The sequence below is a fragment of the Manis javanica genome, chromosome 7, assembly GCF_040802235.1.
Source record: "Manis javanica isolate MJ-LG chromosome 7, MJ_LKY, whole genome shotgun sequence".
Classification (NCBI taxonomy): Eukaryota; Metazoa; Chordata; class Mammalia; order Pholidota; family Manidae; genus Manis; species Manis javanica.
In genome coordinates this window covers 29970927-29996493 of record NC_133162.1, presented here as the reverse complement: position 1 = coordinate 29996493, position 25567 = coordinate 29970927, and the positions used below count along the sequence as shown (strand labels likewise).

Genomic DNA, 25567 nt, shown 5'->3' with positions numbered 1-25567 from the left:
CAGGTAGAAGAATGAAAAGATCTTGTATACTGTGGAAATGGTGGCATGAGAGACGACAGCCAGCATTCGGTTTAGATCCTCCTCTGAAACCCCAAGGTGTGTGTAAGAGTGGGCGAGGGAGCCCTCTGGTGGAGGTAGTGTGCTTAGACATTCCCTTCTCCTCCCACTCCTCTATATTTTCTAGCTTTTTCTACCCAGTATTTCCCCCTAGTATTTCTCCAAGGGCCATGGGGAAGATTATGAGTCAACTATGTAGGCCATACACACCCTTGCTTATAGATGCAGAGGCTAACCTCTGAAAAGGGTCAAGTTAGCTATCCTCTTTTATCTTCTCCCTTAGTCTCTTCCTCCTATCCACTACCCAGGGGGAAAAATCAGTGGCATTAGGATTTGAGGCAAAGAATGAAGACTCAGAATGTTGGAGAAGGGAAAAAAGGAACTAGGAGAACTTGATTATTAAATTTAGAGTTAGACTCCAAAATGTTGAGTTGAGTTGACCAATCTCTAACTACCAGGAGACGCCTTTGCTCATTGATATTGGCCGTGACTGTTGTCCCTTTCTGGTCTTTAGAGCCTTCTTGTATTCTTTAATGTTCTCCCTGCAAAATGTCTAGGTGTTACTGAATAATAACTCCCAATTCTACAGCTACCAGAAGAAAGAATCAATAATACCAGTAGTCACAGCTAGCCTGAGGCGGGTGGTCCAGGCTAACCTAGGGAGGAGGAATTGCAAAGAAACTGAAATTTACCTTTGGAGTAAATGACTCACCGTGGAATTTCAGGTAGTTGAGACAGAGAAAAAAAATCTTTCTATACTTACCCTAGATTGATCCTAAAGGAAGAGAGGCAGAGTCCAGCACACAAGCCTGGCCCAGCCACAAAGTAAGGCCCATTCCTCTAAGAAGTAGGGGGATTTCTGAATGTAGCTTAGTGGTGTGTGAGGAATTGAGATCTGTCTACACTCTTGCTGTTTGGAGGGAGGGAAGCAGTCACTTCCACTTGGGGCAATCAGGGAAGGGGTTCAGATATTTGACTCCTGCTTGGATGAATGGTTTGGATGTGGATCCAAGTAAGAGTGGGGGAAGGGCATTCCTCCCCAAGATTACAGCACAAGCAAAGCGATGCACAAGCAATAAAGGGGTTCAGCTGGCCTTAGTTAAGAGGCTCCTTTAAGGGAATGGCAGGGGATAAGCCTAGTAAATGCAGATTAAGGTGGGTAGTGATACGGTTGGAGGCACCAGGGTCAGATGACACATGAAGTTCAAATCCCAGTTCCCAGTTACATATTAGCTGAGTGACATTGATCCTTAACATGTTTCAGATTCCTCATCTGTAAAATGGCGGTAAAGCTGATAGGGTCCAGGTAAGATTAATGGCTAGAGAGAGCTTATTCCAGTGCCTGGTACCTGGTAAACCTTCAGTAAGAAAGCGCTGTTATTATTAATACAAAACCATCGGATGCACGATTAACCCTGGGAAGAGGATGGACTTGGGAAAGGCTTGTACACAGTACAAGCACAGCACCTTGTACACAGTAGCTACTCAAAAACACTGAAAGGAATTGCATTCTCCGCTAGGCATCCGGCATATAATGTTTTTTGCCTTTTACTTGGCTACACGGTTTCGAGGGGGGCAGTTAAATGCCAAATTTGGGGGTGTGCATAGGATGCACTCGTAAACTCTTCAGTTTAGTCTTTCTCCAACTGTTCCCTACCGGAATCCTTCAGAGGGACGCGCGAACCTCGAGGTGCAGGGTCCCCAAGCGCGTACTCCCGAAAGACTACGCAGAATTTTGCGAATCTCAGTGGCTCAAGGTTAGGGTTGAAGCAGCTGGGGACGCTGAAGAAGTAAAGGCACGCAGACGCAGTGCTGACGAGACACTCACCTGTGCTAGAGAGGGAGGAGCTAAACTCCGGAGGCGGGGCGAGCGCGGTGACGTCACGGGCACGCTACCGCCGAGCAGTTCGCGTCCCGGAAGCGGCGGCGGCGGCGGGACGCCGAGGAGGTTCTTAGACCTGCTGCTCGGCCCTGGGAAGAGGCGCGTCGCCGGGGTGGGGCGGTTCTGAGGAAACGTTTCAGGGCCCAGTGGCCCTACCAGTGCCCTCTGGTCGTCCCCTCCCCTCCCCCACCAGCTCAGCTATCGCGTAGGTGAGGTGTCACTCCCCTTCCTACCCAGCCTCGTGTCTCCGCCCAGTGTGCGGAGTTCAGTGCCAGAACGCTGCGGGGGCCTCCACCTGCTGGTCGTGCGACGTTGGGCGTGGCCTCCCCCGGTCTGGGCCGCCGGGTCTCATCAGGCACCCTGGGATGCTGAGGTGGTGGTCCAGGCCCCTGCTGGCGCTGTGCCGCTTCACCTTCTCGTAGGCTTTTTCCGTGCGCCTGTCCTGGGGCTTTTCGTCCTACCTCTGCCCGCGGGGATGTCGTGTTCCCGTAGGCCTCTTAGTTAAATTTCCCCACCCCCACCCCCATCAAGTCGCAGCCTATAACAGACTGGATTCTGTTGCCCTGCGCTGAGGTTCTTCCCTCCCGTTTTCTGCTTAGCATTTGGGGTAGGACTTTGAAATTAGGAAAGACGTTGAGGATTCCTGTGGCTATCCTCGGAGAGGGAAGATGGAAATGGGGCGTTATGTACCCCGTGGGATTCAAGGAAGGGAAAAGGGAGGGTAATGAACAGGGATGGGCCAGGAAAGGAGAAGGAAGGGTTAGAAGATGGGCAGGACAGGAGAAGGTATGGGAATCCTAGAGGATGGGCAGCTCATTCATTCATCCATTCATCAAGCATTTATTATGAACCTACTGTGTGCAGAGATAGTGGGGAATGGGAAGGCATTGTCTTTGACCTGGTGGAGCTCAGAGTTAAGAGAAGCAGCCCCACAGGAAAGCAGGAAATTTTACCTTGGTGTAATAAATGCTGTTAGGGTGAGTACGTGGTCCTTTAATATCATTGGGGAGGGTTTCCCAGTCCAGACGGGGTTGTTGGCAAAGATCTTGCAGAGCAAGGAAGTGATGTTTAAGCTGATATCTTAAGGATGAGTAGGAATTAATCAGGTAAAGGAATGGGAGAAAAATATTCCAGGTCATCGTTTTTCTTGAGACTTCAGGCTGTCTCTCTCCAGCAACCATGTGTGCTTGGTCTTTATGGTTTATACTCTTGATGGGTCTCTGGGGAAAAAAACATTAGATGGAGATTCAGAAGAGCAGGATTTTATATCTGGGTAATTCAGTTCATCTTGCTGAACTTGTTTCTTCTGTGATGTGGGCATTCCAGTGGCAGCCCTGCCTGCCTCACAGATTTATTGTAGGCACCAAGGAAATAATGCAAGTAGAAGTACATTGGGGATTGGAAGCAGAATGCAAATGTCAGAAATTATTATGTTTACAGGATGCAGACTTCAGAGCGTGAGGGGAGCGGGCCAGAGGTGAGCCCTGGTGTGATGTCTGAGGCTCTCCCAGAGTCTCCACCTGCCCCTGCCAAGTCCCCAGCGTTTGATCTTTTCAACTTGGTTCTGTCCTACAAGAGGCTGGAGGTCTACCTGGAACCTCTGAAGGATGCAGGTGATGGTATCCGGTACTTGCTCAGGTACAGACTTTTTAGAATTGCTCTGATCCGCTGGGCTTTCTGCCTTCCTGCTGTCTTGTTGTGCTGGCCATTATGCAGTAGCTGGGCTGTCATTTCTCTCCTAGTGAGGAGCAGTTCTGGGAGGTCTTTTGGGCTCCTGGGCTCACTCCATGTCCAGCCCAGGAGAGGCAGGCACTGGAAACCGTCTGGCTTTTCACCAAGGCTGCTGCTTTGTGGTTCAATAAGCTCATATCTCAGGACTGCTAGCTAGCCTTGTGTATTGGGCCTTCTAACTCTTAGTGCAGCTTTTTGTATTTCTTCTCTCCGTGTTAGTGTAATTAATATTAAAACTAAGATAACTTTAAACATAAGTTAAAGAAATGCGGGTATCTATGAATAAACAAGTACCATTTTCACTAATCTGTTAAGGATTATGGGTCTCAAAATTTTTTGTTTCTATTTTGCTTTGATTTTCATCTTCCATAATTTCCTTTTTCTCTTTTCAGCTCATTTTATTTCTTATGTTAAAGTATTTTAAATTATAGATATATACCATTCCACTCCCTAAATACTTCAGTTTGTTTCTAAATAATAATGACTTTTTTCATAATCAGAGTAAAATTATACCTAACAAAATTCACAATTCCTTTGTATCATCCTATACCCAGTTCATATTCAGATTTCCTCAGTTGTCCCAACATTTATTTTGGCAAAATCAGATTCTAATTCAGGATTGTGCATTCTGAGATTATTATGTCCCTTAAGTCTTTTTCAGTCTAAAACTGTCTCTTCATGACATGGGCTTGCCAAAGAGACTGAGCTGCCTGTCACCCAGTTAGGTTAGGATCTCCTACTTAGATTTGTCTGGCTGCTTCCTCATGGTGCAAACTGGAAATTAGATTTAAAGGTTAGAACTTTTTTTTTTTGGCAAAGGTCATGTGTTCCTAATAGTGGAAGTCATAAAACCTGGTTGTCTTAAAAAGTAGACATTCTGAACCTGGAGCCTGTGAGTGGGGCTTTAGGGGTCACTGAATCTACTGAAACTGCATGTAGAATTGTGTACGTGCACATGTGTGTACTTCTCGGGAGAAGCTTCTAGTTTTCATCAGATTCCTATAAAGATCTTCAACCCCTTAAGATGCCTGAGAGAGACAAGTAGGAGGCAGGGTGAGTAGAGCTGGGTTAACCTCCAAGGGTGTCATTGAGTATTCATTCTTACTTAGTCTGGAAATAATGGGAGATTTTTTTTTTATTCTCTGAACAAGGCCCTAAATTTTTCTTGTGCACCCTAGAACCTCTTGAATTTTTGGCATTTTTCCCTAGAGATGAGCTAGTCAGTATTCCAGAGCAATGTTCTCTACTGTTAGATAACTGTATTCTTGGCACAAGAGATAGGGAAGACGAGGAGGGGCTCATTTTGTAATTCTACTATGACCAACTAGCTGAAATGAACTTCACTCCTCCTTAGGGGAGGGGGTAAGCTGGTGTTTTCTACTGTGCGTGCATGCAGGTGCACGTATGTGTTTGTATGTGTAAACATACCCATCACAAAGTACTTGGCAAAGCACAGAAGTTAAATATATCCTCCTTTTCCGCCCCTGGTCTACTAGGGTTGCTTGGCACTAATGTGTTAGGGTTTTCTGCTTTATGAAATTAGAAGTCTGAGGATGTGGTGGGATTGATTAAAGCAGGATGGAGGAGAAGCAGCATTGGGCCTAAAGAGCCCCCAGGAGCTTGTGGTCTCTGTGCCACTGGGAGACAGGAGCACTTGTCTGTGAAAATGGCTGTTAGATTAGTTTATGCTTTTGATTGTTCTTTTCATAGTAAAGATTTGACTTTGAAGAGGGAACCTAATCTTGAGCTTTGTCTATTAGGGCTAAAGCCTAGAGCTGCATTCAATTTTTAAAAGACTTCTCTCTTCTGGGATCACTCCAGAAGGTGGGTCAGCATGAACAAAGTATCAGTAAATATGTCAGCTAGAGTAGGAGAGGCTTTAAAATGAGAGTGACTTGGGTAGCCATGTGCTGTTTTTTATTTCTGAGATGGGACTGACTTTAGTCCTGACTTTTAATTTGCTTATTCTGAGGCCTAATAAGGGTGGTACAATGGGAGTGTGTTGAATTTTAAAAGAAGGAGGTCATTTCATTCCCTTACTCATACTTTTATTAAAAAATAAAAGTATTTTATAAAAAAATAAAAGTAGCTCGTAAATTAGTTAACCTCATTTAGTAAGTGTAAATACCCCAATTAGAGCAAAACAAACTACACTGAAGCTCTGAATACTTTGCTTGCCAGCAAGTTAGCTGTTTATTTTTCTGTTTGACTCTCCTTTGATGGCTGGCTTTATATACACAGACACTGCTTTTAAGAATATAGGTGACAGTGGCTTCATTATTATGCCTGTGCTCTTTTTTCCCTATGAAATGTTGTTTATCAGGGACTAAGCCAGTAGCATTAGCTTGTCCTCAGCAACCCTAGTCTCTGGTCTGTCTTCCCGCTTTGAGGGGGCTCAGCACTTTCGTCTGTTCCAGTTCACTTAGGGCATGTTTGCTGAGAGAATACTGTACCCTGGTTTCAGCTTCATTGGTAATATGTTAAAATCTTTATTTTTTCTCCTTTTGAATTAATATATCTTAAATTCTCAAAATTTTGGAAATAAGAGAAACTCACAAATGGGGTCAAAGAAATCCTTCACATTTTGTTCTCTTGATTTCCTTATTAGGTGACTCTTGCACAGTGAATATATGTTATGAAATTGTAAAAAAAGAAGTAAAGGAAAATTTTAAAGAATGTTTGTTATTTTTACCTCCTAAAGAGAATAGAACCTTACCAACACAGGTTAAACAGTATTAAATGTATTTCTTAATAGCTATATTATAAATTCTTTCCCATCTGGGACAACGTTCTACAGATCTTCTAGTTCTGAGAGGATACCTTTTCCCTGTTCTCACCCTGTAGGGCTTAATGTGTGACCTTAACTCCTCTCCTGGTTGCTTGTCTAAGTGAGAGCCCACTTTTCATCTCTCCTTGACATCTTGAGCTCCAGCCCCTCTCTTGCTCCTGATTTTAGTGATTCACCTGTGCTGATGCATCTCCCCTTCCCAGCTGGGAGAGCCGCTTTGTTTAGTGACAAGGACTCTCTGTGTTGTAGGTGGCAGATGCCTTTGTGTTCCTTGCTGACCTGCCTGGGCCTCAACGTCTTGTTCCTCACTTTGAATGAGGGTAAGAATGGCTTCCAGGGTCCAGGGTTTTTTTTGTGAATGTGGGAAGAAATTCTGAGAAGCAGCCATTTGTCTTTCCTAGGAATTGGCCTCTAAGTGTCTGCTTAATGTCAGAAAACTGGTTCTGGAGAGAGACACTCTGGGCTAGAATCCTGGCTGGGCCACTGGTGTGACCTCGAGCAAGTTCTTTAACCTTTCTGTTAAAGCCTAATTTTCCTCATTTCTAAAGAGAGGATAATAATAGTGCTTTCCTCCATGGGTGGTTGTAAGGAGTGAGATACCAGTGTATAACACTAGGCATGGTGCCTGACACAGTAAGCAGCCAATACACTATAGTTCTTCCTATTGTTTCCTTCTTGACTGTGTTGATACATGGATTTTTTCCATTTTGGTTTCTGATTCTGGGGTTATTTAGGGGCCCAACATGGGGTGAGGGTACTGGCAAGATAAACTGGTAAGGGATTTTTGCCTCCTCTGTTGATTTTCTCTGGCTCAGCAAGTGAGCTTGGCAGGGGCTACTGGGCCATCACCGTCAATGAAGGGTCTGTGCTGGAAGCCTTTGAGGTAGGTGTGTGGACAAGTATCATTGTCTCCTACATGAACGTAGGCTCTGAAGGGCCATGGCATACCCTTTTTTGTCCTTCTGGTCACTGAAAAAGCTGCAGACCCATTTTTTTGAATATTAAAATAATCTATGCTAGTACACCGTAGGTGGCTCACTTACGGAGGGGACTGCTGGGTGCTCCAGTAGGGGTCCCAGCTGGTGATGTGTCCCAGGGGCTTTTTATGAAAAGGTATGCCATGGCCCAGCTCTTTCCCTAGTTGGAACTGGCATGTGGCTGCAGCAAAGCCCAAACCTCTCAGGGGAAATTAGTGAAGGGTCTGGGACACAATGTTTTGAGGAGCTGGTCCTTTGTTCATGTATTCATTCTTCTTTTGAACTTGTATTTCTCACATGTCTCTGTTGTTTTCTCTGGAGATACAGATTCAGTGGGTTGAAAATAAATCCAATTTACTAAGACCTCATCTTCTGTTTCTTGGTAGGACTTTGCCTGATTGAAACTCAGGCTGTTAGATTTTTCTGAATGTATTTCTAAAACAAATCAGTTTGTGTGCCAGGTATTTAACAAGCATTTACTCTGTGCTCAGTGCTTGTGGGCATCATGTTGCATGGGGGAAGTTCCTTTGGATTTTCTCTCAGCCTCACAATTTTTCAATCCACAGTAGTCTGTGGTATCCTAAAAGCCAAAGGAAAGGCTTCCAGTCTGCCCAGTGGCCCAGAAGTCAGACTGTCAGTCACTGGGAGCGCCCAGCAGCCCCCTCTGGGAGTGAGCCACCTATGGTGTACTAGCATAGATATTTTAATATTTTAAAAAAATGGGTCTGCGGCTTTTTCAGTGACCAAAAGGACAAAGTTCCATCCCTTCAGAGCCTATGTTCGTGGAGGAAACAACGATACCTACAGCCTGTCATGGGTGGAAATTTCTGAGAAATAATAAAGCTGCGTTAAGGGCTGGAGAGTGAGGGGGGAGATAATGCTTCATCTGAGGTGATCAGGGAAGGCCTCTCAGCCCCGGAGGAGGTGGGGGAGCACACATCCGGGTGCGCAGGGGTCCCTGGGCCTTGCTACCTGTTTACCTGCAGTGTTATGGATTCCTTAGGTGCCTGGTACTCAGTGGGCGCTCTGGTGATTTCTGTGCCTGCTGTCCTGGGTTACCTTCAGGAGGTTTGCCGGACTCAGCTGCCTGAGTCTGAGCTGATGCGGAGGAAGTACCATAGCGTGAGGCAGGAAGACCTGCAGAAAGTTCGCCTGTCTCGCCCCGAGGCCGTGGCCGAGGTGAAGAGCTTGTGAGTATGGAAGAAGCCAAGGACGTGGGGGACAGCTGAGTGCTTGCTGTGTGCCAGGCAGTGTGTTAGGCAAACCACAAATGTTACTTCCTTTCATCTTTTTAACAGTTCTGGCAGGTAGCTACTATGACTTCATTTATGGATGACGAAAAAGGCTTCCATGGTTGGATGAGAATCCAGACCTAGCTGATTTCACAGCCTGTGTTCTTTCCATTGGCACAGTTATTTAAGCATGGGCACGCATAAGCCACTGCCTGGGTTCAGATTCCAGCTCTTTCATGTGCTTACTGTGTAGCATTGGGCTAGTTGCTCAGCCTTCCTGTGCCTCATGTTCTTCATCTGTTAAATGGGATAATGATATGAGGCTTACCTCATAGGTGGTTGTGAAGATTAAATGGGTGTTTGGTACCCAGGTGGTGTTCAATAAATATTAGTTGTTGTCACTACACCATGGAGAAACCTAAATGTGACAGAGCTGGTACTTCTGAGGAAGCACCTTAAAGTCTTAAAGTGTTGAATAACATGAACTGTAGCATCTGCAAAGCTTCAAAAAAAATTTATAAACAGAGGCCTGGGCTCCACCCCAGACATGCAGAGTGAGTTTTCTGGACTGGGGCCTTGGTATCTGTGTATGTGTGTTGTGTATATTTTTTATTGAGGTACATATAATAAAATGCACAAATCTTAGTGTACAGCGTGATGAATTTTGACATGAGTGTACACTCATGTAACTATCACCTAGGTCAAGATACCAAACATTCTCCCTAATTCTTTTCCCCTTTATCAGTTTCACCCATCCCTCCTTCTCCCTCCTCTATGGCAACCTTCAGTATGTTCTCTGTGTCTGTTTTGTTTGGGTTTTAGATTCCACATATAAGTGAAATCACAGTTTTTGTCTTTCTGTATCTGACTTACTTCACTTAGCATAATACCCTGTAAGTCCATCCATGTTGTCTGGGTATCTGTGTTTAAAAAAAAATAACTTTTTACTTTGAAATGACTTAATGTAAGAGTTTCAAGAATAACACAGAGAACCCCCATATGCCCTTTACCCAGATAGAACAGTTATTATTAACATTTTGCTACATTAGCTTCATCTGTCTCTCTACACAGACACATTATTATTTTATTTTGAACCATTTGAAAGTAAGTTGCAAACGTCATGCCTGTTTACCCCAAATATTTCAGCAGGTATTTCCTAAGGACAAGGACATTGTCTTATATATCCTCAGTCCTGTATTCAAAGTTAGGAAATTTTTCATTGATAACATTAACATTGGTATTGTTACCTAATATATGGTTGGTTCATAATCACATTTTACCAGTTGTACTAATGAGGTCTTTTATATAAATTTTCCCTGATCCAGGATCCAATCCAGAATCATACATTACAGTTAGTTTTTGTCTTTTAATGTCTTTTATGTCTTTCTGTAATCTGGAGTAGTCCCTCCCTCTTTGTTTCTCATGAACTTGTCATTTTTTAAATAGAAGAAGTTTATTATTTGGTAGAATTTCTCTCAATTTGGGGTTGTCGGGTTCCTTTGATTAGATTCAGATGATGCATTTTTGGCAGGGATATGACAATATTTTGTCATTGTCACTGTATCATGTCAGGAGGTACATAATATCTGCCTCGTTAAGAGAGATACTAACTTTGATCCCTTGGTTAAGGTTTCTGTACTGTAAGTGATCATTTATGGGTATTACCTTTGTCAGTTTATTCCTGTGATGGTTGCAAAAGTAGTTTTCCAGTTGTCATTATTAGCTGGCATTCTACTGTAAGAAACAGCTTTTTCTTATCAATATGAACTCAAGATTTTTTAATTTTATTCAATGGGTTATAATCCATTACTGTCATTATTATTTGGATCTCAGAGTGTCCTAGATTTGGCCAGTAGGCTCTTTTGAACCGGCCCCTGTGTTCTTTCAGAATGGCCCCATCATGTCTGAATGCATCCTAATGGTACAATAGGATATTCAAATTCATCTTATACTTTCCCTGCTCTAGGTCTAGAATCAGCCATTTCTCCAAGGATCCCTTCAGAAGCCAAGATCTGGGTGCAGTATGTGCTCATTGCTCCTGAGGGTGTATCCATTAAAAAAAACTCTCCAAGTGCATCTGCCTTACACCCAGGTGGAGACATGTTGATCTGTACCCTGCCATTTATGCTCACAGTCCCAGTATATCTGTGAGGGGGTACTATGCTCCTCATGGATGAGGAAACTGTTGACCTGAAAAAGTTAAGTAGCTGCCCCAACATCAGCAGCTAGGAAGAGACCAAAGCAGGAATTTTTTTCCTGTTTCTACCTCAGTTAGGTGTTCCAAAAGGGGACCGAAGTATATATGAATTGTCTCCCAACCTCGCTGACGTCTCCTTGGGTTTGAAGAGACTGGCTGTCTCTAGCCAGTGATGCCTGTTGAAGTTCTAGGCTCTGCTGCCCCAGATGGCTGTCAGGCCCCATGGGCAGGCAGGCAGGGTTCACAGAGGCCCCCTGTGTCTGCAGCTTGATCCAGTTGGAAGCCTTCCTGAGCCGCCTGTGCTGCACCTGTGAGGCCAGCTACCGTGTGCTGCGCTGGGAGAACCCCTCCGTGTCCTCACAGTGAGTGCCGCCTCTGCCACTACCCTGGAGGAATGGGGGACTCGGCCCCAGCAAAGCCAGCTGCTTTGAGAGGGCCCCTGCCCCCTGGCTCCGGGGATGAGAGCCCTCAGGGCTTTTGTGTGCAGACTTACACATAGGTTTGTGGGCTCAAATGCATTGCTTTTGTTTAGATACTTCTTTTAGGTGTGGTAAAAATATTTTAATAATAGATATGTAGCTCAGTATATAATGTCCCACCCTGATGTAGCAGCTTACCTCATGTTTAGACTGCCTTCTAGAGTTTGTCACGTGCATCTACTCTATAAATGTATAGCTTCATAGTGTATGTAAGATTTCCTTTTTTTACTCTTTTCTTACCATTATAACACGAATGGTTTTCTTTGTTGCCCCATAGCTTTTGGAATTACTTGTAATACCATATTAATATAGAGTGAATATACTATAATTTATGGAACCATTTCATTATCCATTTAGTCAATTTCTACTTTTTATTACTAACCCTGTAGTGAACATTGTTATGGGTTTAGCTTTAATCTCTTGAAATTTTTTTCCTTAAAATAAATTCAAGGATGGAACTACTGGATCAAGTAGAATGAGTGTGTCTGAAGCTCTTTATATGGGAATAACAATGACAGCTACTTTTTATGTAGTTTTCACCCTGCCAGGCACTGTGCTCACCGCTTCGGTGTATTACCTCAGTCTGCATAGTAACCCTGTGAGGGAGGCATGGTGTTAACCCCCATTTTACATGTGGAGAAAGTGATGCTCAGAGAACCAAGGGACTTATCTAAGGTCACACAGCGAGAAGTGGCAGAAAGGGAATCAAATCCAGGGCTGTCTTACCCAGAGTCCAGAGCCTGAGGAGTGACGAGTGTTGAGCCGGGTCTTGTGGCCCCAGCCTCAGGCTCTGCTGCAGCCTCACCAGTGTCCGTTGTTAACAACCAGTGACTTGTTGGTAGGTGTAAATCCTTCCTCCTTGCTTTATTTTCCACTTAAGGAGATCTTAGCAGTGTATTAACTGTGTTCCAAGTTATTTCTTGTCTGAGCCCCTATTTGGTTGTGCTCCAAATTGGTTTCCTTCTGATCTTAGGAATTTCTGATCCTGTGGGTCTTCTCTCTCGATCCAGGTTCTATGGGGCTCTTCTGGGCATGGTTTGCATGCTGTATCTGCTGCCGCTGTGCTGGGTCCTTGCCCTTTTAAACAGCACGCTCTTTCTGGGGAATGTGGAGTTCTTCCGAGGTAAGCCCTGGAGAGCCTGGCAGAGATGGGCCCAGCTAGCTCTGAAGGTTGGGTTAGGCTTCCCTGTTTCTCTCTCTACAGCTGGTCATCTGTTTGCTGTGCTTTCCACAAGGGGGCAGTACCACACTAGGGTCATCCCTTGGAGGGCTCTTCTGGACTCCACAGCCTGAGGAGTTAGGTGGCATACAGGGCAGGCTGCTACTGTAGGGGATCCTCTCCCTTCCCAAGGCAGATGAATCACTGCTTACATGGTATGGTGGCTTCTGCGAGGTGAAGGAAGGATGTTTTCCTTGTGCTGCTGCCCACCTCCCAGGATGCAGCCACCTGGAGTTGCTGTCACATCTCTGTGTGATCCCATAGTACCCGTCTGCTGTCTGGCTTCTAAAGCAGTGAGGCAGTCTGGAGAGGCCCTGAGTCACAGAAGCCCAGGCCTGTAAATATGTTTGGGTGATTTGCTATATTTGTTTTCTTCCCTGTGGTTGGGTAATTAATTACAGAAGCCATAATTTATTGAGTACTTACTACATTTAATTTCTCTGTAATAATCTCATGGGGTGGGTTGTGGTATCTCTGTTTTGTTTATGAGGTTTAGGTTAGGTGATTTGTTCAGAGTTAGGAGGGCAACTCTTTCCTACAGCAGAGAAGGGGGTGCTAGAGGAAAAAGCCAGTCAGCTGCAGAAAGTACCACTTACTCCATCCTGTTTCTGCCTCCCACCCCACTCTCTGCACCCTGGGTAGTGGTGTCTGAATACAGGGCATCTCTGCAGCAGCGGATGAACCCCAAGCAGGAACAGTGTACCTTTGAGAGCCTACCACCACCAGATGCTGGGGGCAAAGGTGCCCTGCCGGACTACACACCTGAGCCCACGCCCACGCCCACAGAGGTGAGAGCCTGCTTCGGGCAGGTGGCAGGGCCTTCCCAGTACCAGTGTGTGCATACCACAGAATTCCTGGGCTGGCCTCTTGTAGTTCCTGCTGCTTCCCAGGCCTCACCTTCTCTGAAGTTCTTAATAGCAGTAATGATGATAGCTACTCCGTGCTTCATTGAGTGTTTCCTCTGCTGTTCCAAGTCTTTCCAGATACTAACCCCATGAGGTGTAGGTTATTTCTGAGCGTGAGGTGGTTCTCATTTGCAGAGGAGCAGGCAGAGAGAGGTACAGAGTGGTTGCCTAAGGGTGGTGGGCCCAAGACTCAGACTAGGCCCTATGGTTCTAGAGCCCATGCTCTCAACCATTGCTCTGCACAGCCTGCGTAGATCTGTGTGTGGCCTTGGTCCTTTCTGCCTGTCCTCGCTAGTCAGTGAATTTTCTTTCTCATGACATCCTTTTTTCTGGCAGTTGTGCCATTTCCTCTGGGGTAGAAACAGATGTTTTGGGAAAACTGGATGCTGGCTTAAGGGAGGGGACTTCAACCTGAGGGGGCAGGGCTGCCTCCCTCTCCTTCAGTAATAACCTCTCTTCCCAGGACCTCACACCAGGCAGTGTTGAGGAGGCCGAGGAGGCTGAGCCCGATGAGGAGTTTAAAGATGCCATTGAGGTGAGTGGCCTTTCCCAGCACCTTCCACTGTCCAGGTCAGAAGTTGGGTGGTCCTGGAGCTGTGTGGCTTCTTACATCCTAAGTGTGGATTTTTAAAATTCTCATCTATTCAAATGAGAAGACAGAACTTGCCCTGAGCTCAAACTCACTGGGTGAAAGGCTCACAGAACTTTCACCTGTCCTGTCACTGATTTGGTTGTCTGTCTGGGGTTCCCAGGGTGGGGTGGCTTTGGGAGCTCTGGAGGCGCCCTGCCTGGGGAGGTGGATCGTTCACCACTTTGGCTGGAGGCTGTGGGCTTGGTTCCTTTGATGTAGGGAAGGCACATTTCCGCCAGTGTAGTTCCCTACGTCTCTGACTTCTCTTAGGCAGCAAGAAGTCTGAAATATGTCGCTTTTGGGGGAAGGGAAGGGGGCTGGAGAGAGTGGCTACACGGCCAAGTGCTAGGTCAGAGAAAGTTACCATCTTCCTGATTCTAAGACAGTGGTTCAAATTGGTGATTTGTAGAAGTGTTTTATATGGCACACACACATTAAAAAAAAAATTCTGAGTCAATTTAAAAATGGAGATTTCAGTGAAAACTCTTGATTTTCAGTTTTTCTGAAAAATCAGAAGCTCTGGTAGCCTTGATTCTGTAGTGATCAGTGTAGCTGAAGAGTGACTGTCCCCTTTAGAAAAGTCACATAGCCCCACCACTCCCCATCATCCCTGATCACTGAGTCTAGTGGCAGTTGTTATTTATTGTTACATTTGCTCTACTATTTTTCTTATGATAGAAAATGATATCTCTCTATGTTTCTTTATAAAGTGGGAAATTGAGATTTAAGAAATGGGGGTCTTGTGAGTTTTTACCAGGCCTTTGATTTACACCTAGCCCACCTCATTCTTATGTCAGCCTCATCCATATAGGCATTTAAATTTTCAGTTACTAGAAGTTTTCTCTGAGACTTTAATACATGGTTGTAGACTGAATTTTCGTGGTGGTGGTAGGGAGTACATACAGCAGGGGCTTTCAAACATTTTGTTCATAACCCACAGTAAGGCATAGTTTACATCTTGACCCAGTCAGGGGTTGGAAACCTGACTTAGTTGGGAGCACTTATGTCTGTACAATAAGTAAACTTAACTGAATCAAAAGTTTCCTGAAAAATACACTGTAAGGAAATACATTGAAAGAAAATACATTTTCTGTTTTGTTCTATTAAAATAATGACCCACTTCATCAATTTCACCCAGTTTGGAAAATAGTAGTATACAGCTTCTCTCAGGCTCCTTTGATGTTGGGGTCCTTTTATGGGGGCTTCTGTTAATGTTACCCTTTAGGACATGCTCAGACAGAGCTCAGAGTAGTGCTGCTTTGTTCCTTTTGCTTGGGGGTCCCCCTCCCAGCAGCTTCCTTCTTCTTGCAATCTCTCTCTGTTCTCTTCTCCCTCGCTCCTTGGGAGGCAGGAGACCCACTTGGTGGTGCTGGTAAGTAAGATCCTTGGTGAAGTGGGCAGGGGCTGCCTCATGGGGTCTGCCAGGCTGGGGTGCCTCTGTGCACAGGTCCTGGGGCCCTGCCTCAAGGCGGGCAGGACTGGAAGGAGCTGTTCCCACAGGAGGATGATGAGGGTGCCCCATGCCCAGCAGAGGATGAGCTGGCCCTGCAGGACAATGGGTTCCTGAGCAAGAACGAGGTGCTGCGCAGCAAGGTGTCACGGCTCACGGAGCGTCTCCGCAAGCGGTACCCTACCAACAACTTCGGTATGACCAGGGAGGAGCGGGGGTGGGACTGGGGCCACCACAGCCATGGGCCCATTCTGGTTTGTGACAAAAGCTGTGTCCCTGGGATGCTGGGAAGGTAGCAGATGCATAGCAGGCCTGTTGAGGGAGTGAACATGGCTTCTTTCTTGTTCTTCTGTCCTTGCTGAACATTAGCTTGTGGGAAGAAGAGAAACTTATTACTGGAAATGCCACTCCAGGACTGTGGAGAAGTATAATTCTGAAACAGGCAGGACCTCAGAAGGCCATGCAGCATAGTGGCTGAGAGCAGAGTCTGGGGTCTGTTTTTCTCGTTTCAATTCCAACTCTGCTGGGTGTCCTTGAACATGTTACTGAGCTTGTCTGTGCCTCCAGTTTTCCCTGTGTTAGAGGGGGATAATGATCATTCCTACCTTGCAGGGGTTAGTACAGGTCTCAAATGAGATAATGTTTATTAAGTGCTAGCATGGTGCTAGCTGCTCTATAGTAAGTGTTAATAAGGGTGCTGTTGATATGAGAGACTCTGGCAGGTGCCTAGGAGTCTTTCTGGATCTTTCCTTTCCAGGTGGAAGCAACTTGAAGCAAGCAGTATCTTTTTCTAGCCTGATAGAGCCCCAACCAGCCAAGCTCGCAGATGGCCAGTCCTTATTTTACTGGCGGGGGTAGTGAGGGTGGGTTGAACAAGGCAGCTTTGGAGAAGGGTAGACATGACTGTTTGCAGAGGTTGGAAACCTGACTCAGATTGGGAGCAGAGGAGCTGAGCCGACAAGTCATGGCTGAAGCCTAGAGAGCAGGTGACTTGGGAGTCACTCTGGTCCTGAAGAAGAGCCTTGCTTCTGCCGGGGGTCAGTCAATGGGGAGGAGGCTGGGGCGGCTGTACTGTATGTACTGTTGTGAGTGAGTTTTAGGGTTTGTGCCCTGAGAGAGGCCCCTGGGATTTATCTTTGAGGAATTGACCTAGGGCATCAGGAGCCTGCCCTCCTGCCCCTGCAGCAACAGGGGTGTGGTTTTCGCAGGATTAGAGGTTCTGGACGTGCTCTTTCTTTCTGCTGCGTGAATGTCTCCCTGTCATTGAAGGTCCCTTTGTTTCATTTGAGACCATTGCTGACTTCTGGGCACACTCTCACTTCAAAGCACTTTCGCATATACCCTGTCATTTAGTCCTGATGGCAGGCATGACAGGAACACATGGTTCTTATGGGCTTAGAAGCTGCTGGGTTCCAGATGTCCCAGGTGACACCACAAGGAATTAATGCTCTTGCTCTGGCAATTGATTTGTTTGTATTTATGCTTTCAAGGAAGGGCCCTTAGATATTCCTTTTGGGCAGGGGAGTAAACCCGGGATGAGAAGAGTGATTTGCCTATGTCTTCAGCCAGTAAATGGCTGAACTGTGACTCAAATCCAGGTGGTCTGATCTGGCTCCTGTGTTCTTTCTAACTCATCCTCCTCCTTTGCTCTGGTGTCTGAAGGCCCCTGGTTTTGTGTCTGTCCTTTTTCTGTACTTGGCTTTTGGTTCAGGTAATCCCTGTCAGGACAGGCAGAGGCCTTTCAGGCTCCCGCGAGGATGGCAGAGGTTCTTCCTAAGCCCCTCTTAGCCCCTCCTCCTTCACAACTGCCTGCCACCCCTCCTTGAGATGTCCTCAAGCTCCTGGCTATGAGGCAGGGGTAGTCCCTCAGCTCCTGGGTCTGGCTCCCTCATGCCAGTGTGAGGTAAGCTGCTTTGGGGCCATTCCATTCTGGCTGCTGGTGGATGAAGGGGACACATGGAAGGGATGAGGACAGGCTTCTCAGGAGCTTCTCTGTGGTCTCCAAGTGGGAGAGTCCTGGGGGAAAGGGCTTCTCTCTGGCCTGGAGGCTTCCTGACCATTTCCCTGGTAGGCCCCATGTGGTCCTAAGCTGCTCCTGCCCTTAACCGCCCCATGGCATCATCACATGGTGAATCAGGATCTTTGCCAAGAATGGGGGCATGAAGAGTTACGGATGTTGGGAGGGAACAGGGGTGCTCTCCTCCATGTTATTGGTGGAGCTGTTGTCAGCACACGGAACCCACCCTGGCCCCAGACCTGTTCATTGGTACGTGGTTGTTTTATTAGACTACGTGGCTGCCTTGGGGTGCTTGGCCCTGGCACTCTATTTAGTTGAGAGGAATTGACATGGGCCAGAGTGTCAGTCTTTGAGCGGCTTCTCTCCCTTGTCCCATGCCCCTAGGAGAAGCGGAGGCAGACTGCCTTGCCCAAATTCTGTGTGGGGGGACACAGTCTTAGGGCAGCCTATTTCCTGCTTTGACACCACCAGTAGCACCCACTGTGCTCTTCTCTCCTCTGCGGGGGCCATGAGCTGACTGACAGCAGGGGCATCTACCTTAAGCACCTTGGCCTTAGAGTTCTCCTTGTTTTAGCCAGGGCCCTTCTTCCCTTGAACACAGGGAGTGTTCCTTGGCAAGAGCTGCAAAGGAAGCGATTCTGGCTGGACAGAGGAAGGGACCACATGTAGCTGTCAATATAGCTTTGGGCCTTTGTGTGAAGGTGAGGCCTGGTGCTCTGTGCCTGGCTGGACAGGTCTGACAGCTCCCTGAAGCTGATTTGCTCTAGTCAGATCACAGGAGGCCTTTGGGCCCCAAGTTCTGGAAATGTCCTCCAGTAGCCTTATCTCTTCTCAAGTTTTCCCAGGACCCAGCTCATCTTCCTTCTGGGCCCACAGCCCTTGGCTGGGCTGTCTGGTCCCCTTTTGGCAGCACTCATTCCTCCTGTGGACCCCTGCCTTTCCTCCCTGACTCAACGCCTCCTGCCTGCACGGAGATTTCTGTACTGAACCATAGTATTTCTGGGGGCCTCCCTTGGAACCTTCTTTGTCCTTTTCAGGGTTTGCTTTTGCTTCTGGAGCCGACTGAAGTCACAGGGGCCCAGTGTGGCCTTTTCCCTTGCCTCCAATTTCAGTTTGCCTCCATCCTTTCAGTTCTCACTCACCTCCTCCATCAGACTGTATACTTGTTGCAGTCTGCCTTTTCCATCTTCAGTTTTCCTGCAAGCGTGGGTGGGCGGTGAGCACAGCTTCTGTTAGGCCTGCCTGCCTTGATGTAGCCTCAAAAGAGCAATCAGTCTCCTCTTTCCCCATCCTTCATCTCTTCTTCACCCCTCCTACCTCCTCCCAGCCATTTGCCAAGCTGCCACTGACTTCTCTGCCATTGTCTGAAACTTTGTCATCTTGTTGTGTGTCTGGTTGTTTGCCTCATCCCACCCACCATTCAGAGTACTCTTCTTGGAAGGTGCCTGGTTCCGAGCTTCTCTCCTGATCATCAGATGACAGCAGGAGTTGGGGTTTTACGGGGCATTTCTGTCTTTATGTGTGGGTAGAGTATTTGTAAGGCAATACTTTGAAAGGGACCTATTAGTCAGGTTTCATTTGAGGTCATTGGAGCCGCCTTCTCTGAGGGATGCCTGTTGTCAGGTCCCTGCCATCTTGATATGATTTCCAAGGAGTGAATTCTGCTGGGTACTCTGATTCTGGCTGGACCTGTGGGTGGGGCCTCTAAACCTGGGAGGGTGCAGGGACTGTCAACTGTTATAGTCTAGAGACATTGATGCCCAGCAGCCAGCAGTTTTTCCTCCTCAATTTGAATCCCTCTCCCTGTCTCTGGATCTGGACTTTGCTCCCTTGCTCACTGCTCCCAGCCAGGGAGTTTGGGCTGGTCTGGTGTCCTAAGTGTCCCCATTTAGAAGAGGCAGGAGCAGGTGAGAGGCCAGGCTGGGTCAAGGCTGAGCTGCTGCCTCTGTTTCTCAGGGAACTGTACAGGCTGCTCAGCCACCTTCTCAGTGCTGAAGAAGAGGGTAAGTCTCTCCAGGGTGTGTTTGCTGAGGATTTGGGCCAAGATACAGGGGAGAGGTGGGGAGTCATTGGGGCACATTGGGCCTGGCATCTGAGCTTTGCTCAAATGAATGGGTCTTCCCTGCCCCTGTGCCCACACTTTCATCTGCCTTCCCATGGGATGGTGTATTGGGCACCTCACAGTCTCACAGTGGACCCAAATCTCTTGGGTGGGATTGGCTGGTGGAAAGAAAGGGGGCATTGGGGGCTCCAGGTACCCAGGGATGGGGGATGCATCTGATACTGACCTTGGCTTTTGTCTGCAGCGGAGCTGCAGTAACTGTGGAAACAGCTTCTGCTCTCGGTGTTGCTCTTTCAAGGTGCCCAAGTCCTCTATGGGGGCTACAGGTGAGTGGTGTGGGCGGTGGCGGTCAGGGCAGTGGGAGGGCTTGGCTGGTTCCCGCCTCTTCTGAGGGGTGCTGGGTTGTGGGACAGGAGCTAGGGGTCAGTAAGAGGTCAAATGAAATTGGATCCAAGTCTGGTTTGTAGTAACATCTCCTCCATCGCCCTTTAACAAAAAACTGAAATATTTGAGCATCCCAAATAATATATATATAGTGTATCTGAATTATAAAGCATAAGTGAATACCTGTGACGCCCTCACTGAAGTTAAAAAATGGAGCACTAGCAACACCATGGAGCTCCCCAGCGCCATTCCCACCTTCCCGAAAGGAAACCAGAGTCCTTAATTTTACACTTCTTGTTACCTTGTTTATACTTTTAACAACAGCAACAAAAAGTAATTTCCTTTTTAAAAGCTGTACATACTCACAAACAACACAGATAACATAAAGGAAGAACACTGTTTGCACATAGGGTAAATGCACATGCATATTATAAAAAATGGGTACATATGTACTGCTTGGTGATATAATGATAAATCAAGGTTTTTTTTTTCCCACTGGGCATGCAAGTAACATATGCTTACTCTGGAAGATTTGGAAATTACTGTACAGAAGAAGGAGGAAGAGAAAATAATCCTGTAATCTTAACACTTAGGGATAACCACTGTTAAAACATTTTGGAAAATTTTCTTTTGACATTTTACTTTGAAAACATTTTTAAAGGTGCTTTGTTGGTGTCAGAATAATTTCTACCTCCTGCAACACCTGGGAGGGGCCTGCTGTTGGTACAGTCACTCCCAAGGCCCTCAGTTCCAGGGATAGAGAGGTCTTTGAGGGCAGGCTAGTGAGCTGGGTCAGTGACGATGTGGGCTGGGCAGTGGGCAGTCTCTGTGGGGCTTCTGGGGATGGGGAGGTGGTTCTGGTAGTTGGGGCCATGAGCCAGAGGGCAAGAGGAAGCATCTCACTATGTTCTTCCTCCTTTTCAGCCCCTGAAGCCCTGAGAGAGACTGTGTTTGTGTGTGCTTCATGTAACCAGACCCTGAGCAAGTGAGAAGAGGGGTCAGGGTCCAAGCAGGCGCCAGTCACTGGGGCCAGCAGTAGACCCACTCCCCCTAACCCTTATCCCCATGAGGTGTGTGCTGGGCAAATGTGGCCCGGATGCTAGGTAGGCTTTCCTTCTCTGCCCTCACTATCTCCAGTGCGATCCTAGAGCCGTTCCCCACTCCTGCAGATGGCTGGTAATGGCTACCCTCTGTGCCCAAATCACAGAGAGGAGAGGAACCCCTGGAGGGCCTGGCACGTTTACCTTGCTCTACCCTGGGCTGGTCAGGAAATACAAGCTAGAGGGCAGAGTTAGCCAGGCTTAGTCTCAACTGGGATTTCTGAGGATCAGGACATTTCTCCACATCAGGGAATTCCAGGAGACCGAGATCAGAGATTGGGTAAAGAGATTTTTTTCTCTTGCTGGGTGCTGGGCCAAGCCCTTGGTCTTTGAGTGCCAGCAGAAAGGTTTGGGGATGCCATGCTGCAACTCTGCTGTTTGAATGTCCCTCCAGGCATCAGGATCTCATTTTCCTATCAAAGGATGTGGCAGGGCTAACAAGACCAAAAGTGCTTCTGGAAACAGGGTTGAGGTTCCCAAGTTCCCCCAAAGGAGGACATGTTTAGGAGGTCCTGGCAGAGTCCTTTGGTATTAAGGAGAGCAAAACGTCCCAGCAGCTCAGAGGACCTCAGCCCCACCTTATGGACACCTTGACTTGCAAACTGTCAGCCACATACCAGCCTGTGTCCTCAGCAACTCTGGGTAGATGCTGGGCATTCAGATCACTTCAGCTCCTCCCTGCTCACAGCCTCGTGCACCTTCTTGACCCAGAGCTACATTTCCCTTCTCAGCCCCTCATCTCATGGGGTGTGAGACCAAGAGAGCAGAGCAGAGGTCCTGAAGTCCTTGATCCTTGGGGTCCTGGGAAATGAAGGATATTGCTGGCTAGGCCCTACATTCCAGGGCTATTCCCCAGCAGGACAGTCTCAGTTTTGAGATAAGGCCACTTGGGGTTCCCATCCTCTTTCCAACAACTTCATTTTTACTTCTGGACTCTGAGGGGCTCAGTGTCTCTCCCTAAGCCATGAGCGAGCTCAGGCATTCTTTCCTTCTCCTGGAGCTGCTCTGCCTTTTTGAAGTATTTATTTATTTATTGCTTGGTTCCTGGGAATGTGCGGCACAAGGAATGGGATGAGGAGGATGGGTGGCGGCTTCTACCCTAGGATGCTTCCCTGGAGTCATGGGCTGCCTGGGACCCAGACCCCTAAGGAGGCAGACTGGGGAGACAGGGACCACCCAGGTTAGCTTTGGGGCCACGCCAACCAGTCTAGTGAGGGCTGGACAGCCAGGGGCCTGCTCCAGGCCAGGGGGGTACAAGTCCCTGGAGAACCACATGGGCCTTGGTGTACCCCCATCCCCCAGCCCTTTGTCCTGTTCAGAGACATGAGTGAAGTACCCCGTGCTTATTTACACTGGAGAGGACCTAAAACACCAAGAGGACCTAAAAGGATCTCTGTGTATATGGAGAATTGTCAATAAAAAGGCCTCAAGCTTCTTATGTTTGTGTCCTGGTCCTTGTGCTAACCTGGAGAGCCAGATCTCCCCAGCGCTGGCCGAGTTTGCAGGCCTAGGCTGTGCCTGCAGGTCAGGGCTGGAGGGTGAAGAGGCTGAAGTCTGGGTGGGAGCTGGGGGCACAGGAGGAAAGCTGTGCCTTGTACAGGAGGCTCAGCATGATTGTTGGATTGACTTAAGGCTCCATCTTGTGACCAGGTTGTGAGGGCTGGGGCTTGGGGTGGGGACCAGAACTGGGTCAATGCCAAGCAGTACAGGCTTTCGAATGAAAAGATTCTAGCTAATCCCTCTGAGAAAGGAAAAAAGGATCAGCTCTTGGGGATGCTGAGAGCCACGGGAAAGATGATTGACTATAAGATCGGCAGTATAAGCAGCTCTCAGTGCAGGGCCGTGTGTGGTGTTGACTGCATGCCCAGCACTGTGCTAAGTGTCTTACACACAGTATTTCACTTAATCCTTAAAATGGTCCTGTGAGGTAGGCACTGTGCTTCTCCCCATTTTCTAGGTATGGAAATTGAGGCCCAAGGAAGTTAGTTAATGGCCATGAAAGGCTTGGGATGGCATTGTGCAGACCAGAGCTGGATATGACCTGCCTTCCAGATGGTAAGCTGGGGCAGAAAGGAGGGGAGGAGAGACTACCTCGGAGAGATAAGGTCAGGTTGTCACATCCTCATGGCCCCACACATGTGCAGCTCAGTCTGCAGGGTGCCGGGGTGTCCTTGCAGCACGCTGAGGCCTTGGTCTGTTCTAGATAGGATTCTGCCTAGTCTAGGAACTTCCCCTAGTATGGGGGAGCCACAGCAGCTCCTGAGGGTCCTTGAGAGGCAGGGGGCCAGCCAGAACCTTGCCCTAGCAGTTTTTACAGAAGAGCATGTTGACTTTAAAAAGTATCAAAGTGGCCTCAGCAGCCTCACAGTCCAGAGGGACAGGAAAGATGTTGGGGGTGTGGAATATAGAGGCTTTGAACCAAAGGGCACAGCAGTGATAGTGCAGGCCCAGGGAAGAAGTGGCCGTGGCTGTGCCTGCGCATCTAGTGGATGGCGTATGTCACGGATAGGTCAGTTGGAAGGATGCTCAGAGATCTTCCAGGGTAGCCCCTCACTGCAGATGTGACACCACATGCGTTGGACGAGGTCTGTTCCTCATAGCGATAGAGGATGGGACCTGAAGGGACTCCCCTTAAAGCAGGAGCGGCCAGCATTAGCTAAGGGTAGTCTGGTGGCAGTAGAGGCAGGTGCAGCCACAGGCATGCTGCACACTTAGCCCATCTCTACCGTCAGCTGCATCCATGCTGGAGTCAGTTGCCACAGGGGCACTGCCCCCAATCCTTTTGATGCTGCTTTCCATGTCTGGGAAATGGGCATGATAGTGCTATCTGCCTTGTAGTGCTGCTGTGAGGATTAAATGGGATAGTCTGCTTGAGGTGGGGAGTAGGTGCTTGGCATGGTAAATGTTCAGAAATGCTAACTCATTACTACCATCTTGGCAGTCTTCAGGAAAAGAACAAGCAACTCTGCTCTGGATGGCTTTAGAACAGCAGTTTTCTTGTTAATGAGAATAATCTTAGGTTATTATTCAAGAAAGAATCTAGAGAGAGGCAAGGAAAGAATTCTAGAGAAGAATCTAGAGAGTATAGTTTGAAAAAGCAAGCAAAGGCAATATAATTTTATTTTGGGAAAATGAAAACAATTCCTAATTTGGTGAAACAGACTATAACATGAGTAGCTGGTGAGACCTGGGATACAAAGGCATGAAAAACATATTTTTCATCATTTGGGGTCAGTAGCCTCACAGAAGGGAAGCCAGGGGCCACTTCCTTGTCTCCTTGAGGGGCCTTAGTGAGAACAGACCTGGGACAGACCACTTTAAAGTCCAGGTACCATACTGGGACAGTGAGGCCATGGAGGGACTTTGCAGGACTGGGTGGTGCCTTATATCCTTGTCAGCAGCGTGGAGAGGACTCAGTGTGGGATGGCCTGGAAGACAGATTGTCTGTTGTAGAATTGGATGCTTGGTTAAAAAGATGCCCTCCAGTTCGTTCTCAGGCACCCAGTGGGAGGGGAGGGCAGCAGGTTCTGCTACAGCCCTGGTAACCTGCTGGGGCAGACCTGGGACAGACTGCCAGCTCCACAGCCTGGCTTGGGTTGAGGGTTCTGTCAAGCTTTTCATGGTTTTATAGTGATAGGGAACAGCTTCCAGTGAGCCCTGGAAGACCTTGAACCAACTGGCTGTGGTTTCTGGGGTCTTCAGGATTTGTGGTGGTTGATCACCTGCTCTCAGAGCTGAAGCCAAATGAAGCCTCATTTTCACCCCTTTGTCTCCATGGAGCCTTAGAGGAACCCTTTTGAGAGGCTCTGGCCCCGGCATCTATCCTGTAGCTTGTGGCTCTAAGGTCATAATACTTAAGTTTATTGGGTGCTGTGCTAGGCAACATGCTGAGGAGTTGTCAATAAAAAGGCCTCAAGCCTCTTAATTTGTGTCCTGGTCCTTGCACTAACCTGGAGAGCCAGATCTCCCCAGCGCTCTCCTCATGGCAGTCCCCGATACTAGGTCCTATCATTAACTCCATTTAACTGAAGAGTAAATGGAGGCCTGGGAGGGTTGGGTAACCTGCCAAAGGTCACACAGCTAGTAAGCCGTGGAGGCAGGATGTGAATGGCGCCACAGGGGCTTGCAGATCCAAGAGAAACTGGGTGAGCATCGCAGCTCTGGCTGTCTTTATTCCCTCTGCTCTGCCTTGCCCACACGCACTGCAGGAGCTTCTGAGCCACTGAGCTAACGCTGCCCACCCAAAGCCCTAGCGGAGTGTGCTCAGCCTCCAGGGGAACAGAGGCAGCCTTGTGGTGGGAGCTCCCCTCTGCTCCAAGCAGCCCCTCCACCTTTCCTGGCTGGGTTTGTTTCCATACTCCAGAGCCGCACATTCCATTCTCTGGCACAGCTGGAGGCTGGGGATTCTGGATTCCCCCGGCTGCCTGCTTTCTTCAAGGCCTCAGAACAGCCTGCC

General features: G+C 47.8%; 1 protein-coding gene across 11 annotated transcripts in view; it reads left to right on the top strand.

Annotated features, from left to right (window-relative positions):
• Positions 1-25567, top strand: part of ZFYVE27 (zinc finger FYVE-type containing 27) — a 108119-nt gene that overhangs the window by 10297 nt on the left and 72255 nt on the right. For 3 of the 11 annotated variants that reach the window (XM_073240586.1, XM_073240585.1, XM_073240587.1), the window contains 11 exons: positions 3380-3577; positions 6708-6778; positions 8439-8625; positions 11131-11226; positions 12354-12466; positions 13205-13350; positions 13931-14002; positions 15450-15470; positions 15599-15743; positions 19522-19568; positions 19872-19953. In XM_073240586.1, the coding sequence (XP_073096687.1) occupies positions 3381-3577; positions 6708-6778; positions 8439-8625; positions 11131-11226; positions 12354-12466; positions 13205-13350; positions 13931-14002; positions 15450-15470; positions 15599-15743; positions 19522-19568; positions 19872-19953 (1177 nt within the window). In that variant the 5' untranslated portion in view covers position 3380. Of the gene's footprint in view, positions 1-1947; positions 2149-2196; positions 2358-2450; positions 2917-3379; positions 3578-6707; positions 6779-8438; positions 8626-11130; positions 11227-12353; positions 12467-13204; positions 13351-13930; positions 14003-15449; positions 15471-15598; positions 15744-16305; positions 18184-19521; positions 19569-19871; positions 19954-20935; positions 22550-25567 lie in introns of those variants that run through there. The other 8 variants (XM_037015718.2, XM_073240588.1, XM_073240584.1 and 5 more) reach the window with 8 other exon arrangements.